This window comes from Fragaria vesca, linkage group LG1 (assembly GCF_000184155.1).
Source record: "Fragaria vesca subsp. vesca linkage group LG1, FraVesHawaii_1.0, whole genome shotgun sequence".
Taxonomy (NCBI): domain Eukaryota; kingdom Viridiplantae; phylum Streptophyta; class Magnoliopsida; order Rosales; family Rosaceae; genus Fragaria; species Fragaria vesca.
The window spans coordinates 7,458,012-7,474,216 of NC_020491.1; the positions used below are offsets into that span (position 1 = coordinate 7,458,012).

Below are 16,205 nucleotides of genomic sequence, written 5' to 3' on the forward strand. Positions count from 1 at the left end.
CAGAGCTCTTCCATGCTGCTTAAACCTGTCAAGTAAGGACCTTTAGCCCTTCTGGAGGGCTCTCCTGCCTCTTGCTCAAAAGGGTACCCTTCAAGGTTTCACCTTTCCTTCTCAAAACTACATCTTTTCATCAAAAGGTTTGTACTTAATGAGTTATGATTGAATTTATTGTATATATATACATGTAATTTGTGGTTTTGAATGTGTTGAAAAGCATGTAAACTATGCCCATTTGGTAAAATGGAGTTTGAGCCATTGAGCTTGGGCAATGAGGTTGTTGAGTTTGACATGATAGGTCTTGTTGACATTGACCACCACCCTGTTGATGACATTGACATTTTTGATGATTCTCTTGCTGTTGTTGGTTCCAATTCGATTGGCCTGCCTTATATTATTGAAGGAGAGAGCAATCTCGAGCCGTATGAGGGGATGGAGTTTGAGTCAGAAGAGGCTGCCAAGGCCTTTTACAACTCCTATGCTAGACGCATTGGCTTCAGCACTCGGGTCAGCATGTCTCGCCGCTCCAGACGGGATGGTGCCATCATCCAGAGGTCTTTTGTCTGCGCCAAGGAGGGTTTTCGTATGGACAAGAATGATAAGCGTGGGAATGAATGTGATGGTAGGGTGAAGCGTCCTCGTGCTGAGACTAGAGTTGGTTGTAAGGCAATGTTGGTGGTTAAGATTCAAGGCTCTGGGGGATGGGTTGTGTCATGTTTTGTTAAGGAACATAACCATGAGCTGGTTCCACCGGATAAGGTGCATTGTCTCCGCTCTCATCGTCACGTCTCTGGTACTGCAAAGTCTTTCATTGATACCTTGCAGGGTGCTGGGATTGGGCCTAGTGGAATTATGTCTGCCCTCATTAAAGAATATGGTGATATTAGCAAAGTCGGCTTCACAGAACGTGACTGCAGAAATTACATGAGGAGTAGCCGGCAAAGGACCCTGGGAGGCGACACTCAGGTTCTCTTAATTTACTTGAAGGATAGGCAAGTCAAGGATCCAGCATTTTTTTATGCTGTGCAGGGTGATCAAGAGCAGTGCATGAGCAATATCTTCTGGGCTGATCCTAAGGCAAGGAGTGATTACACTTACTTTGGTGACACTGTTACCTTTGACACAACTTACAGGTCAAACCGGTATAGATTGCCGTTTGCACCTTTCACCGGGGTTAACCATCATGGACAGCCTGTGTTGTTTGGATGTGCCCTCTTGATAAATGAATCTGAGGCGTCATTTTTATGGCTTTTCAAAACATGGCTTATGGCAATGTCTGGCCTGCCTCCAGTCTCAATCACTACTGATCATGATAGGGTGATTCGATTGGCTATTACCCAGGTGTTTCCTGAGACTCGACACCGCTTCTGTAAGTGGCATATCTTTAAAGAGTGCCTAGAGAAACTGTCCCATGTACTTTCTGAGCATTTCACCTTTGAAGCAGAGCTTCACAAATGTGTCAACCTGACTGAATCTATTGAAGAGTTTGAGTCTTGTTGGTTTTCTTTAATTGAAAAATATGATCTCAGAGAAGATGAATGGCTTCAGGGGATATATGCTGATCGTAGGCAGTGGGTACCTATATACTTGAGGGACACCTTCTTTGCAGAAATGTCTATAACACAACGTAGTGATACCATGAACTCTTATTTTGATGGATATATCAATGCATCAACAACTCTTCAGCTGTTTGTTAGGCAGTACGAGAAAGCTCTTGAAAGTCGGTATGAGAAAGAAATGAAGGCAGATTATGATACTATAAAAACTGCCCCAATTCTCAAGACCCCTTCACCAATGGAGAAACAGGCAGGTGAGCGGTACACAAGGAAGTTGTTTATGAAATTTCAAGAAGAGCTGGTTGAGACATTAACTTTCTTGGCAACCAAAGTTGAGGATGAGGAAGCAGGATACATATATCAAGTTGCTAAGTTTGGAGAAAGTCACAAAGCTTATTTTGTCAGATTTGATGTTCATGAGATGAAAGCATTTTGTAGTTGCCAAATGTTTGAGTTCTCTGGCCTTCTTTGTGGACACATCTTGACAGTTTTTCGGGTGACAAATGTTCTTACTCTGCCATCGCATTATGTTCTGAAGCGCTGGACAAGGAATGCCAAGAGCGATGTCATTTTGGAGGAACATGTGAGCAATTTGTTGAATAGGTCCCAAGAATTGCTCACAGTACGATACAATAATCTTCGTCATGAGGCACTCAAGTATGTTGATGAAGGTGTTCAAACTGTTGAAATTTATAACGTGGCTATTGCTGCTCTTCACGAGGCTGCAAATAAAGTTGCTCATGAAAACAAGAATGGGGGAAGGTTGGTTAGTCTCAACAAAATCGGCAGAGATAACGATTTGCACTGGGGATGCCAAGCAAATGGTGATCATAAATGGGGATTGGAAACCCTGTCTCCGGTGAGTTTTGTTTCTCTTTAATTCAGTCAGTCAGTTATCAGTTTCTCGTTTCTCAAGGATATTCTTTTAGTTGTTTGTTGGTCATCTTGTTTCATTGCTTTCTTGGATTTCTTCTTTGTTTCTGACATCAGAGAAATGGTTATCAGATGCCAGTAACCCAAAATATGATATGATTATATTTGAACATGCTTATAGTATAGTTGGGACTTGAGAACAGATAAGTAGAGTACCATATTGTTTACACCTTATAGGAGTGAGGAGTTAAACATGTAGTTCTTTTGAGACAGATGCATAGGCCTAGGAAACTGGGGATGATAAAGGTCACAGCTTTCTTACCCAGGCCATCCATTAGAGTTGTATAGATGCTATGTTATTTTCAGTTCACTTATCCCAGCAGACTTTAAATTCAAGTTGTTATAGTTACTGAATATTGTTTCCGCAATTTTGTAGGATGACCAGGACAAGAAAATCAAGAAACTATCGCGTCAACTGGAGCGTGCACAACGAAAATGTGAAGTGTATCGAACACATTTGTTTTTGGTTTTGAAAGACATTGAGGAGCAGAAGTTACAACTTTCTGTGAAAGTACAGGACATTAGAATAGAAATGAAAGAGAATTACTGATAGAATCAACTCTGAGAATGGGTTTTCTTTGATGAGTTTAAGCACCAAGAGGAAAATGTAATATAAGGTGCATATTCCACTATATAAATTATCGTTTTTGTTTCGAATGGATGTTTAATTTACACAGATTACAAACCATCCCACTTCTATAGCTTTCAGATGAGCATATCTGAGTTTTGAGTTTTCATGAGCAAAGCCCATCCTGTTATGTATAGAACAGCTTCACCACTAACTAAACATCAAGACCAATTCTTCAACTGCCATTTCCACTATTTAACTACATACAAATTGTTATCACTAATTGTCCACAAATGAACAGAACAAGAGAGATACAAAGAGAGAACATGGAAGAACATATAATTTCGTCTGATCAAAGTATTTCCAATTCAAGGTCAGGAAAACCAGCCCGTGCCTTGTGCTTTTCAAAAAGCTCCTTCAGTGCTTCAACATACTGACCATGTACTTCCATGACCTGGAAATGAGTTAGCATCCATTGAGACATCTGATATATTTACTTGCATTTGGATATGCTTCAAGTACAAATATCAACAATCACATGCTATACCTATGCAGAAGATACGAGTTTCGATGGCTAAAGAAAATAATGATGGATGAATTTTGGGATGAGAAATAACCCTTGGTCATTACATGATTTACATCATGGATGTTTGATAACATTAACCATTTTCAGGCATCTAAAAGCTTTTGTTCTCTTAAGAGTCTTTTCCACCAGTCCTATTTACAGCATTAATTCCACATTGGTGTGCTCAGAGATGAAATCCAGGGAAGCAAAACAGCGCAACAAAGAAATTTGAAGACAATATATTAAAAAAATTATTTGAGGACAGTAAGTAATTTCAGAAGTAACCATAGTATCAAACACAAACATCACATTCAGGTGGTTTTCCATCAGAATTTTTACCTCTTCCATGGTGGGTTCTGGATTTTTCTTGAGTTCTATTGGTTTACCAACTACCACATGCATTGGATGTCTGAAAGGTAAAGGGGACCTGCACAGGAGAACCATGATATCAACCTTAAAAATAAATTTTGAATCTCTGGTGCTTCTAACTGTTACGTTTTACAGATACAATAACCAATGCCACATACAGCAGGTACTGGTGAAATTTTGTCAGACTACATAAGGACACCAATCTCTTAACTCAGCAATAGCCTAATTTCTCTTTACCAAACAAAATGATAGTCTAATTTCTTCCCATTCTGATCCACAATCTTAAATAATATTTTTCGTTCATCCAGTTTCTAGACATACATGTCTGGGAACCAATTGCAAAGACACACCAAGAAAAATAACAATTCCGGTAATGCCTGCACAATTAAATTTTTACCAGAATATAGTTATACAAATTATTCGATTGTAAGAAGCAAGAACAAAAACCTGGCAATGTTTATTGATAGTAGTTACAGTAACAACATGTCTGGGGGAGAACCATTTTTTGCACAAGTTTAAAGCTTTAAGCAAGAAATATTTCCCATAGCTCCATATGGACAATGGAAAACATCTGAGTCCATATACAGATAAGAGCATATTATTGAAAATGTAATTGACTTTTATGAAGAACCTTCCATACGGGGGATGAAGTCTTGCTTTTGGAGATACCACGCTACTACATCTTAATTTTTTAGCTTTAACATGGTTTTGGGTTTTGGCCCCGGAAATAATTGTGTGACCTTGGACTGGCTGACATCCCAAAATAGTTTCAAAGTTTCCCCTCCATAAAGTTGAGGAAAAATAAATCAAAATAAAAGAAAATAATATAGTATCAAACAACTAAACACATACCCAAACATTCCCCAGAAGACAATAGGGGTGAACTTGATAGCTCTAGCAAACTTCAGGAATAACTCCCCACTTGGCTTCCACCACTTATAAACATTTGACTGCAGGATAGATTATAAGATTATAAGTGAACATTAACTCGTTGTCAGGTGAAGATCATGCTAGAGAGGCGAGGAAAGTATAACTCAACCACTTCAGAAGTAATAAACATTATGGCACCCCTTTAATGAACAAGTGGCTAAACAGAAATTGCAACAAACTGGTCTTAATAGTTAGGAAATTATTGACATCCATACAAGTTAGACCAGTAAAGCAAACGACATAAATGCAAAATAGCTATAATACAACTGCAGCAAGAACTGAAACTAACAATTCTCTAGAAGAAGGTGATACCTGACCAAAGCAGAAAACTGGAACCAGGGGATAGCCATTCTCCAGGGCTATACGAACAAATCCTCTTCTCGACTTAAGAAATACTTTCTGCAAAGTATGCAAGCACTTAGTACTGGAATTACAACTAAGAAAACAGAACAGATATGCGTCACATGCCTTCTACTTAAATTATTGACATCCAAATCCCTAGCTAATCAGAAGAGATCTAGATCAGCAACTCGAACTGATTGACATATTGAGGACATTGTTGTGCATGCAATGATGCCCTACATCTAGATATAGCAACAGACAACTAGACAATATGATTAAAAGAGAGCCACAAAGAAGAACTTAAAGTGTCTACCTCTTTACCGTGCTCCATAAGAAATGTCTCCTGCACTCCACCAGGTACAATGACGCAACTATAACCAGCAGCCAAGTTGGAGACAAAATTGCTCTTTGTGGCTGGTGTAAGACCCAACCATGTCCATATATGTCTTAGGAATGGTGTGTAGAACACCTGAACAAAATTTCCCACACAGAATGAGCAAAACTACACAAACTAACTGGAGTGAACAAAGAATCGAGCCGATAAAGAGGAAGACTTACAGCAGTACTTGCAAGGACCTTCATCTTAGGGAGACCCAAGAACCCAGTCATGTCAGCAAGTGCAACAACACCAATTGGCAAAACTGAATGTGGTTCGTAACCAAAGACTGCATAAACCAAAGACATCCAAAATGTTACTCATTTGACATCATAACAACCTATAATGGGATAATTCACTAATACAGATGAGGGCGTGTACCATAAGCGCAATTGGGATCAAACACATGTTTTTCCTCTACATACAAAGTCACTGGGAAATAACCACATGCATACTTACATATGTACCTACAAAACACAATCCAACCCAACAAATTTGAAGCTTAATCACATCAGCTCATCTGTTCACTCTGGTAAACTTGAAAAAAGTTGAATTCCAGATTCCAAACAGAAAAGGGTACCCCATACCTGGCCACTCTTCTTCCTATTTTGCTCTTATCATCAACTGGGACTATCATAAACAGCACAAGCAACCCAAATACCCTGAAAACAAGATGTTCAGCAGAAGATGAGAAACAATGAATACCCAAATAACACAAATTACTACACAACAAAACAAAAATGGAGAACTGGGAAATAGTACTAACAATATGGCCTTGGAAATAGGAAGGAAGCAAACGGTGAGGACAATCAAAGCCACGTTGAAATGAATAGCTCCAAGCCACAAAGCCATCGCCACAAACATGTTGACGATTCTCAATCCAATAGCCTCTTTTCCTTTGATTATCGTCACTCCCTCCTTCTCTTCTTCCTTGTTCATCTCCACCATTTCTGGGCTCTCACAGTCTCACTATACTCTTCTGGGTTCCTCTGTATTTCGCTAAAGATCAAAACTTTTCAGCTGAGGTTCAAAGCTTTTGGTCTAAAAATCAAAACTTCGCTCGAGAAAATAAAAGCTTGTCTGTCTGCATTAGAGCAACAGCAGAATCAACATCAATTGCATTGGTGTCACCGTTTGGGCATCTTGGTTATGTTTCTGGGTGCTTCTCGGTTAAACACGAATCACCACATTGGCGTCATTTAATAATCGGTGATTGATAGGGACTCTATGCTAGAATTTTCCAAGAAAGAAGTATAGAGAATCACAGAGCCATTTTAGAACAAGAAAAAAGAGCGATACAAAACAAATGGGATAAACTAAAATATGGTACTTTTGTATGTGACATAGATTTCACTTGTATTGGTTTTGTCTATCTTATTACTGAGACGTGAGAGTAGGAGGGCTCATGGCCAACGACTAACCAACCAAATGTGATCAGCCTCGATAGACAATGCATGAGAGTTATGATGACCCATCTCTTTTTTGGCTAGCTATTGATCATGGTGGTTGGTCCGTTGATATCACATTGCACATGCACATTATCATTGTACATGTGTATTTAACATTTAACAAATCTTTAGTCGTGAATTATTGGTTAGTTGTATCGCAAAAATAAAATTATATGTTTTCTTAAGAGTAAAGATTGATGTGGAGATACTTGTATTAGATGGAATGTGAAGTTGAAATACAAATAGTTATGCTAAAATGCATTAAATATAAGGAGATGTTGCTATCAAATAGCTTGGAAAAATAATAATGAGATTTTGTAGACGATTAGATCTATCTTTCTATTTTTTATACCGCACGAGGTAAACCTTTCTTTTGGCATCACATGTGGTGGCGGTGTTTTCTTTCTTTGAGTATCACACTTGGTGTGTTCTTTCACAAAACCAGCCGGTTCTTATGGAAAGTGGAGTTTTTATGGTGTGCAGAGCAGAGTTTAGAATTTTCTTCCATTTGCTCATTCTTTTTCTCCCCTCATGTGGTAGCATGTGAACCTTGACATCTCAATTACTAACTTTGACACGCCAGTGTGCTACAAACATTTATGTTATTTTCTCTTTTTATGACCATAAGAACTACTTGGATCTACAAACTTAAGATCCAATGTAGCTTTAAGGGGTAATGGTGGCAAGAAGATGATTTGCTCTTTGGCTACAGAATCAATCCTAGTTCCCTTTTAGTTTCTTTTATTGTAACTTCAAGACGAAATCACAAACGATTATTTTGATATTGAGACAATGCTAAACATGTCACATCTAGAAATGAAACAATTATTTCAGAAACTTAATTCCTGGTTGATGAATGATCAGCATCCCATTCTTGGCCACCTAAGCCATTCTCTTGACTGAATGATGGAGACAATGTTTGTCCTTCTTGTTCTTCTTTTCCCAGCTTTCCTCAAACCCTTTGGCTTTCTCACACATACCTTTGAAGATTGATACTCCTGCAAGTATCATCACATAGGTTCTTTCAGTACAGCTCAATACTTGCTTTCCCTAATTTGGTTAAACCACACAATATGAACAGATTACAAAACCTATTTAGCATTACATTCCATTATTATTAGCTTACCCCATTTGGTAGAGGATCTTGCTTGTCTTGCTCAAATTTCTGATCGGATACCAGAAAGGTGGAACAGCTAGAGCTTGATGCATTTTCTAAATCCATCTCAAGGCTTAACTAAAATTGGGTGGGAGGAAATTTAGTTATGAGAGAAGCTAGTTGTGGAATTGAGTAAGAGGTTATGTAACAGATTAACAAGCATATTTCCACTATTGGACTGCTAGAAAATTTCACCTGTAGAACCCGGCTCTCAAGCATAGCAACTCGCTCAATCAGCGTGCCTTTACAATGTACTTCTTCAATTGCAGATGACAGAGACTTGTAGGACTCACGATCTTGTGCAAGTTCACTGCTTTCGCAGGCGGCAGTAGTACTAGAACTAGAAGAATGTTTGGATGACAAGCAATGCTTCTCTTCCAGAAACTGCAGCTGCACCATCAAAATATATAACATAATGCATAGTTAGTTAGCTAGCTGTAATTGAACATTGAGAAGGTTACAGAAACTGTAAGTAAACCAGTCATTGTTACCAAACGATCAAGACGATCCATTCTTTGGAGAATAGGCATGGATGAACTCATTGCTAATTCTTTGCAGCTAAGTGACCAGAAAGGACCCTAGAGATTGATGGACTTATAGTTCATCAGAATATGGAGTCATGGACAACGTGATCCTAATGAAAGTGAATCACTTCAATAATGGAAGAAGGCTTTCAATGGCAACTACCTTCCCATACCTTTGTTATCTACTATGAGTCTATCATTATTTTTTCTTCTAGACAATGCTTATCTTATATATTCTTATCTCATCATCTCCTATCTATGCGCAACCACACGCAGCTTATATCGACTTCAAGTGAGATCCTCTACCTATTTTTAATTCAAGATTGAAAAAGGTAGTTCTTATTGTGATGCAGACCTCAATTTGCTATTGCTTTTGAGTTTTGACAGTACGGTTTGATAAAAATGCTGTCCTAAGTCCTAACCTACCTAAAGGGCCTTCATGCGATCTGATAATCAATTAACAAGGCAGGATAACCACAATTTTAATATTGCATTCCTACTGTGATAAAGAAGTGAAAGCAACAACATTGTAAAAATAAAACATCTCATCTGTAGAGTAAGAGAAACATAAAGAGTATTCCGACACAGAACGGCATTCCAACCACTGTGGCAGAAATGAAAATTTAGTCAAAACAGACATCTCGATCAGTACAATTGGTAACAATTCATCCCTGATATTTTAATTCAAATATGAAGGTGGCAAAAAACTGCTGCACTCTAGCTTGCTGAAAAACATGATCTTCGCTTTATAAAACTATATGTAATTTTCTACCACACAATATGGTTTACAATGTGGATAGTATGTAATACTAGATCTGCATCCATCCCCAGTTTCACGCATGTTGTTATATCAGTTCTTGTCAAAAACACCTTTTGAATTATCTTTATCGAATGGTCGAAGCAGACCATAAGTGACCGCCATGGCGATCCAGCCTCCAACCATAACTCTAATTGCAGATATCCGAACAGGTGAACCACCCATACGAGCTCCAATAGCTCCAAACAAAGCTAGCGCTATTGATGTGACCACCACAACCACCATCATTCTCACTAAGTTTTTAGAAATAAACATGGCTGACAGTAAAGGCACAAGTGAACCGCACAGAAATGCCAATGCTGAGGCTGAAGCTGCCTTGTGAGGGCTTGGCAGTGAGTCCTCTTCATCAGTTTCTTTGATTTCAAACGTGTTAATCTTTGTTGGTATCTTCTCGGTTGGCTCATCAGTTGGTTTTTCAGATGAGCTTGGTCTTCTTGTAGGTGTCAGTTCGACTGATATGGTGAAACTTGATTCAGGGATATTAAGCTTAACCACCTTACCATTACCATCTCTCTCCCTCAACACTGTGTTTAAAGTGCTGCTGCTTTGGTTTAGAGAAACTTTCTCGATATCTCTTTGAGTCGAAACAGAAACATACTCCCCCACGGCCATGCTGCAAGCTCCTGCAACAGCTCCAGCTACTCCGGAAAGGATCATCGACCAACGATCATCATTCACTGCACCAACACCAAGCATTAGTGATGTTGTTGATAACAGCCCATCACTTGCGCCGAGGATAGCAGCGCGAAGCCACTGAGCTCGTTGCACTTGCTCACTCCTTGTTTTATAGTCTTGGCCAGTGCTTACAGGAAGCTCGTGCTCAACACAGGTTTCAACAGAAGCCATGGAAAGAGATGGAGAGACTTATGCAGAAATCAGACAAGGGGAGTGTGGCTTCTGCAAATTGACACAAGCTCAATGAGAACACGTGAGCTTTTAAGGAAACAACCCAGACAAAAACTGAGGACTAAGTTCCCATGTTCAATGAATAATGGAGACAAATTCCCTTAGGTGGTATCGTCGAAAATTACAAAGAGCTAACCGTTAACGTTTAGGGTTAACGTTTAAACCAATGCTATGATTCTATTCAGTTTTCTAATACCGTAGAAAACTAAATGATCAAATGTTCATGTGTTTTACTTTGCTGGCTCAACATAACTTGGAACTAGGGAATGCAAAACCCTTTCTTGTCTTTCTTTGTTCATCCTCATTGCTTTCTAAGGCAAGATTCTTACCTAGTCTGCTAGGCTTCTTCTTGATCCTATATGATTGTCTTTTTCCTTTATCCCATCCAAAAGCCAATTACTTTATTGGTTGTGTGTCTTGCAGAAGATCTACCCTGCAGATGAAATTCAACCCAAAATTGGTCCCCTCTTTTGTCAAACAGCAGCAATTAAATTCTCATCAATATTCTTTTGCATCAGTTTGTGGCTTTGTTTTGGAATGAATGGAATATACAGGGACACCATACATCTTCCATAATATGAGATTCATTTGTTTGCAGGTAGTTACAACAATGATTCATATTTCTGATTCCTTCACATAAAAAGGAAAAGAAAGGGAATGTATATTTTTCAGAGATTATAAGTCTAGATGGCTGTTAATGCCTTACTGGCGAGATTTTGAACCTACCGATAGCCATCCCTCTTGTCTTGCTCCTCAGCTTCCTTGTTAGCCGCCTGAACAGATTTGAACCACAGGAATGCCTGCATTTAAGATTCATGTTAAGAACCCAGGAAGGTGATTAAGTTGTATCATTATCGATTATGCTCATCCGTAGCCTGTAGTGTTGGTATGTTGACATTTATAATATTCAGCTTATGATAACTATGCAGATTAAGTTTATCCGCAGATCTGATAACTATGCAGATGGTCAACTTCTACTGAGGCTACAAAAGTAATAAGAACTGGAAAAAAAATATTCAAATTGACAAATTGATAAATTCTATGCTGAGGAACTCAAGTATAAAAATGAAGAAATAAAGCCTTGAAACAAGAAAGAAGTGACCTAAAGAAATAGAATGACTTACAGAAGTGGGAATGCCGGTAAATGCGAAAAATCCAAGCACTGGAGCATAAAATATGCTGTCTGAGTACAAAACTCCAAAGACAGGCTTATCGTTCACATACTCAAAAACAGAACCTATCTGCAATGCAGCATCAATTTTCCTGTTATATGGCATTAGAGCATATGCGGAAAGGACCATTAATCAAAAGGATTAGAAGGAGCTTACTGCAGCAATTGCAGTCACAGCCGAGGCAAGTAGATAAACATAAAATGGAACCTCAAATCCTTGTTCTAAATCATCTTTCTTTCCTTCGCTCTGGGCCCAAGGAGGGGGCTCCTCAGAATCTGGTCTAGCCCAAGGGGGAATTTTCTCATCAGACTTGCTTGACTTTGCAGAACCTTTGGTGACAGCAGAAACAGAAAACCGATAAGACGACCTCTTGGTTTGAGACCTATAAAGGCCTTGGTTTATACTTGCACTAGTTTCCAGGATTTTGTGTCCAACACCCATGAAAGATTTCGGTAATGGTGGATTATCATTTCTGCATGCATGGTTTACATTTGGATTGCATGAAACCAACAATGTTGCAGCCATACTTTCCTCCTCTTCCTGTTCTCTTTCTACAACAAAGAAGAGGTAAAATTTAGTGGCTTGAACTTAATAATCTAGAAGTAGTTGCCCTAGAGGAAGATTGTAAATCTCTTATGCACCATTCTATTACGGATAATCAATAGCATAATCAGAATTAAAATTGTGTATGACATAAGTACCTCCAAGTAATACATTCCACTGTGGTGGGAGTCTCATAAGCTCTTTGCAACACAAACTCTATCATGTCTTTTTTTACTTTAACTCAAAAACCTTGAATGAAAGTTTCACTTAAAAGACTATGTATAACAGAATTACATGCATTCAACACATGGTTATGCAAAATATACATTATGAGCCCAAAACCAAATGAGATAAAACTCGCATTCATAATTGTCTAGAAACAGACATATTTTCACCATTCTGCTTCAGTAAAGTTGAAGATACAAGGTTTCTCCTTTACATAGGCTTTGGTTATCCCCGAACTATACTTTTACAGATGCATTACATTGTATATATACACCAACATACCATTCGTCTTAATTCATGGATACATAAGCAGCAGCATTCTTTAGATTCACCAATGAGGATTCAGAAAAAGAGACCAGAGCTTGATTTAGAAAAAAAGAAGAGAGAGAGAGACCAGAGCTTTAGTCCAATTTATGCAATTCAAAAGAGCGTTGCTTTTTTTCAGTTTTTTTTTTTTTGGCCATGGAAGCTAAAGAAAGCTTTTTTCACAAGCAAAATCCAGCTTCCAAAGAGACCCAGGAGACTGAAAACTCTATTGGACACCTAAACAATAAGTTCAGTGATTCAAATGAATTGGGCAGATGAGTTTTCATGGATTATGTGAACAGTTAAGCTCAGACCTGAATCTGGGCAGCCAGCAGGTTGAAAGGGCAATCTTGAACCAAATTGAAAATGATGATTTACAAGAAACAAAATGATTGCTGGAAATATTGCAATACAGAGAAGAAGATACGAGAGGTGAGGAGAGGAGAGCTTACCTCAAACTGTGTTGTTCTTCTGTTTTGTTTTGTTTCCCAAATGACACTCTCCCGGTCTCCCCTCACTCTATCTTTAATTTTTATTTTCTCTTTAATTTCAGAGAAAATTTCAGTCATATTGGTTCATGTGTCTTCCACTCTTCCTCACCTTCATCTACTGAATTTAATTTTTTTTTTTCCTGTTTTACTCCTTCCACTAATTTGGTTCGTCAGTTGGTCATATCATTCTCAAAGTAATGGAGGCATGTGTTCAACTTCTTTATAATATCTATATAGCTATGTTTCATGAGCCTAAATGTTTTACATTAACATAGAGGAATGAAGAACCGTACTCTTCAATCTTCTTGAGTGTGACTTTCAACTTATTTGTTTACCATAATACATCTTATTTTTACCTGAATTTGTTTCAAGCATTTAACAACAAATACCATACATCTTGATTTCTACAGTACACAACATAGCACACTACATCATAATGCTCAGCATTGAAAAGGACACTTATCAGATAACTAGTCCGGAAATGTTATCCAATATAATCCTTGACCAGTTGTGAAACCAGGTGCTTTCCGAAGTTCCAAGAATCCAAGCCTTATTGAGTGGAAAATATCTTTAAGCAATGATTCTTGTACGATACCCATGATCATGCTTGCTTTAAGTAAATTACATTATCATTTAGAGATTCTAAAATTCATGGTAATCATAAGTTCATAACAATGATCATACTCACCATCATTGTCAAACTCACTTGTACATGATGCTACAATGTGCTAAAGCGTTTTTTTTTTCCCGTTAGAGAAAGAAATAGTTAGCTTAATTAATGATGATATTATAACCATTGTACTTCTCTTTTCTTAAACCATGCCAGATATCTCATCCAAAGAAGGGCAACAGACTTAGCTAGTGATCAAATGAGCATCCTCACTACAACAACGGAAACTGAATACACTAGCCTAATTTGCATAGACAAGTCAATTTCGATTGCGTTCATAGTTAATGTTAATTAGACATTAACAACCGTGATCTTCATTTAGATTTTGAAGAGTCTGTCTCTCAAGTCTCAATGATAATAGAAGATAGCATCATGTGATTACATAAGTACATATGTTGTTTGAATTCATCATATTGTGCAAGTCTAAACCTGAATGATAAACAATTGTACACCATTGGATATGGGTCATCACATTGATAAGCACCTATTATTGGATTGTGATCTATCACATGATTCCAACAAAGCAAAGTGGTATCCCTATAGCATGGTACCAATATATTCTATATGAAGAATAGAAGGTGATGATGAGAATGTGATATGTTGTTTAATGTTTTGAGCATTATTCTTGGGAAATTTTGGACCTATATATGATTTACAGCTAATTGCTTACTCATTCCAAATACTCTTTTGTCTTCTACAAAACTATCCATCTAAATTAATTTGGGGAAACTTAATTCATTTTTCTCCTTTTCTTGAGGTACTCAATCTCTGTTTAGGTAGCAAGAAACTTTATAAAATGAGCATTGCATCATTTGCATGTTAATGTGTAGATTTTTTGAGCTTTTATATGCAATTTTAAAGTATCATTTCATTGTCAAATTGATATATAGTAAGGTCCATATGGATTTGCATCCATAATGAAAAAGAAGACATTGCCAAACAAATCCTATGTGGGGTGAATTATTCATTATTGCAGAGCAATTTTATAGGCATAAACTCACGGATGGCAAAATTGCAGAGGGTAAAATCATTATGAATTGCGGTGGTGATTAAGATGTTGGTTATGGACTTGTGGGTTATGATGATGACGAAGTCTGATACTATGATGCAATGCCATTTCCAGTTCCATTTCCATTTTCTCGTTGGTTAGATCATGTTGAAATACTAAGAAAAATAATCACTTTTGCTGTCATTCTGTACTGGTCATGTTGGATATATAAGTTGAAAACTTCAAATGAATGATGTGGTGATTGAAATACATGATTGCATTCCCATGAAATAAGAATGGCAAACCTAATAATAGAGTATGCATGATATGGGAGCCCTTCTAGTGAGGACCCTTAAGTTGAGGACTTAGTGAGGACTTTTCGGTTTGTGGTTTAAAAGACCTAATTTTCGATCACATTTTGACATCTTATCCGTTCAGTTTTTAGATTTATATGAGTAGATCATTTCTACAAATTTTCATCCAAATTGGTGTTCGTTAAGATAACAAACTAAATCAAATTAATGGACGAACCAAATCTGTCAAATATGAACCGTTCAAGTTTATAATTGATAAATCACACTTACGAATGTCTTAACAATTTTCAATATAGTTGAAAATTTGAAGAAATGATCTACTCATAAATACCTATAAACTGAACGGTCAAGCTGTAGATAAAAGATCGAAAGGTGGGATAAGCCGAAAAGTCCTCACCAAGTCCTCACCAAGTCCTCAACTTAAGGGTCCTCATTAGAAGAGCTTATAATATAACATATTTTCAATTTACTAATTTGAGATTCAAATTTTATATCCGTTCTTAAACACAAAATAAAATCGAACGGAAAACTCAATCTTTAGCCATACGAGTTACTGAGTTAGAGTGTTTATATCTTCATAATTATGATTATGTTTATCGAACGAACTTACATTGCTGACTATTGACACCAACAAATAAAATGGACTACTTGGCTAATCAAAAGATAGAAATGAGTTACTTATATTAGGTGAGTGTTCTAGTAGATATGATTAACAACGTGAAAGTAATACAACACTAATTACTTGGTAAAGTAAAACTGATAATGATAATCAGGTGCTTAGTTGCTTCAGTGCTGCACCCCACTGTTCTATATGCCCCCTCTCCCCTTTCCATTATAGCTGTTGAAACAACAAAGATCACTTTTTTAACGGTCTCAAGGTTCAGGACTTCAGGCTTTACTTTTAAGCCTGGTTTCTTTGGGTGACAATGGTGGAGTGACACTATGGCCTATGGGTTTGGTTTTGTTTGCTCCAAAAGCAAATAAAAATCCCCTTCTCTCTCTCTCTCTC

General features: G+C 37.6%; 5 protein-coding genes across 5 annotated transcripts; 1 reads left to right on the forward strand and 4 right to left on the reverse strand.

The window, feature by feature from the left end:
• The first annotated feature begins 240 nt into the window (after window positions 1-240).
• Window positions 241-3,036, forward strand: LOC101300763 (protein FAR1-RELATED SEQUENCE 5-like). The gene is made up of 2 exons (XM_004288973.1): window positions 241-2,412; window positions 2,863-3,036. Exons 1-2 carry the CDS (start codon window positions 241-243, stop codon window positions 3,034-3,036), a joined length of 2,346 nt encoding a protein of 781 aa, XP_004289021.1.
• Window positions 3,037-3,060: 24 nt separating this feature from the next.
• LOC101313050 (diacylglycerol O-acyltransferase 2-like) lies at window positions 3,061-6,914 on the reverse strand. The gene is made up of 9 exons (XM_004287643.1): window positions 6,403-6,914; window positions 6,224-6,298; window positions 6,018-6,103; window positions 5,819-5,925; window positions 5,574-5,729; window positions 5,231-5,317; window positions 4,841-4,938; window positions 3,959-4,046; window positions 3,061-3,508 (listed from the first exon to the last, which is right to left on the reverse strand). Exons 1-9 carry the CDS (start codon window positions 6,582-6,584, stop codon window positions 3,407-3,409), a joined length of 981 nt encoding a protein of 326 aa, XP_004287691.1. The 5' UTR covers window positions 6,585-6,914; the 3' UTR covers window positions 3,061-3,406.
• Window positions 6,915-7,784: 870 nt separating this feature from the next.
• Window positions 7,785-8,782, reverse strand: LOC101301049. Its single transcript, XM_004288974.1, has 3 exons — window positions 8,732-8,782; window positions 8,436-8,630; window positions 7,785-8,082 (listed from the first exon to the last, which is right to left on the reverse strand). Exons 1-3 carry the CDS (start codon window positions 8,780-8,782, stop codon window positions 7,945-7,947), a joined length of 384 nt encoding a protein of 127 aa, XP_004289022.1. The 3' UTR covers window positions 7,785-7,944.
• Window positions 8,783-9,614: 832 nt separating this feature from the next.
• LOC101301335 (vacuolar iron transporter homolog 4-like) lies at window positions 9,615-10,427 on the reverse strand. The gene is made up of 2 exons (XM_004288975.1): window positions 10,121-10,427; window positions 9,615-9,934 (listed from the first exon to the last, which is right to left on the reverse strand). Exons 1-2 carry the CDS (start codon window positions 10,425-10,427, stop codon window positions 9,615-9,617), a joined length of 627 nt encoding a protein of 208 aa, XP_004289023.1.
• On the reverse strand, window positions 10,362-13,345 carry LOC101313920. Its single transcript, XM_004287646.1, has 5 exons — window positions 13,186-13,345; window positions 11,816-12,210; window positions 11,612-11,728; window positions 11,214-11,287; window positions 10,362-10,478 (listed from the first exon to the last, which is right to left on the reverse strand). Exons 2-5 carry the CDS (start codon window positions 12,182-12,184, stop codon window positions 10,457-10,459), a joined length of 582 nt encoding a protein of 193 aa, XP_004287694.1. The 5' UTR covers window positions 12,185-12,210; window positions 13,186-13,345; the 3' UTR covers window positions 10,362-10,456.
• Window positions 13,346-16,205: the final 2,860 nt, after the last annotated feature.

Bases quoted from the DNA above. Each gene is read 5' to 3' on its own strand.
- LOC101301335 (XM_004288975.1), bottom strand. From the start codon at position 10,427: ATGGCTTCTGTTGAAACCTGTGTTGAGCACGAGCTTCCTGTAAGCACT. The intron at 9,935-10,120 runs GCACTTTAAACA...TTGAAATCAAAG, and splicing joins TTCTCTAAACCAAAGCAGCA to AAACTGATGAAGAGGACTCA.
- LOC101313920 (XM_004287646.1), bottom strand. From the start codon at position 12,184: ATGGCTGCAACATTGTTGGTTTCATGCAATCCAAATGTAAACCATGCA. The intron at 11,288-11,611 runs GTAAGTCATTCT...TCTTAAATGCAG, and splicing joins TTACCGGCATTCCCACTTCT to GCATTCCTGTGGTTCAAATC. The intron at 10,479-11,213 runs GTAGGTTCAAAA...GTCAATTTGCAG, and splicing joins GACAAGAGGGATGGCTATCG to AAGCCACACTCCCCTTGTCT.
- LOC101300763 (XM_004288973.1), top strand. From the start codon at position 241: ATGGAGTTTGAGCCATTGAGCTTGGGCAATGAGGTTGTTGAGTTTGAC. The intron at 2,413-2,862 runs GTGAGTTTTGTT...GCAATTTTGTAG, and splicing joins GATTGGAAACCCTGTCTCCG to GATGACCAGGACAAGAAAAT.
- LOC101301049 (XM_004288974.1), bottom strand. From the start codon at position 8,782: ATGAGTTCATCCATGCCTATTCTCCAAAGAATGGATCGTCTTGATCGT. The intron at 8,631-8,731 runs GTAACAATGACT...TTGATGGTGCAG, and splicing joins TGGATCGTCTTGATCGTTTG to CTGCAGTTTCTGGAAGAGAA. The intron at 8,083-8,435 runs GTGAAATTTTCT...TGATACTTGCAG, and splicing joins TTGAGAGCCGGGTTCTACAG to GAGTATCAATCTTCAAAGGT.
- LOC101313050 (XM_004287643.1), bottom strand. From the start codon at position 6,584: ATGGTGGAGATGAACAAGGAAGAAGAGAAGGAGGGAGTGACGATAATC. The intron at 5,730-5,818 runs GTAAGTCTTCCT...AATTTTGTTCAG, and splicing joins AGGTCCTTGCAAGTACTGCT to GTGTTCTACACACCATTCCT. The intron at 4,047-4,840 runs GTATGTGTTTAG...TCTCCTGTGCAG, and splicing joins GTCTTCTGGGGAATGTTTGG to GTCCCCTTTACCTTTCAGAC.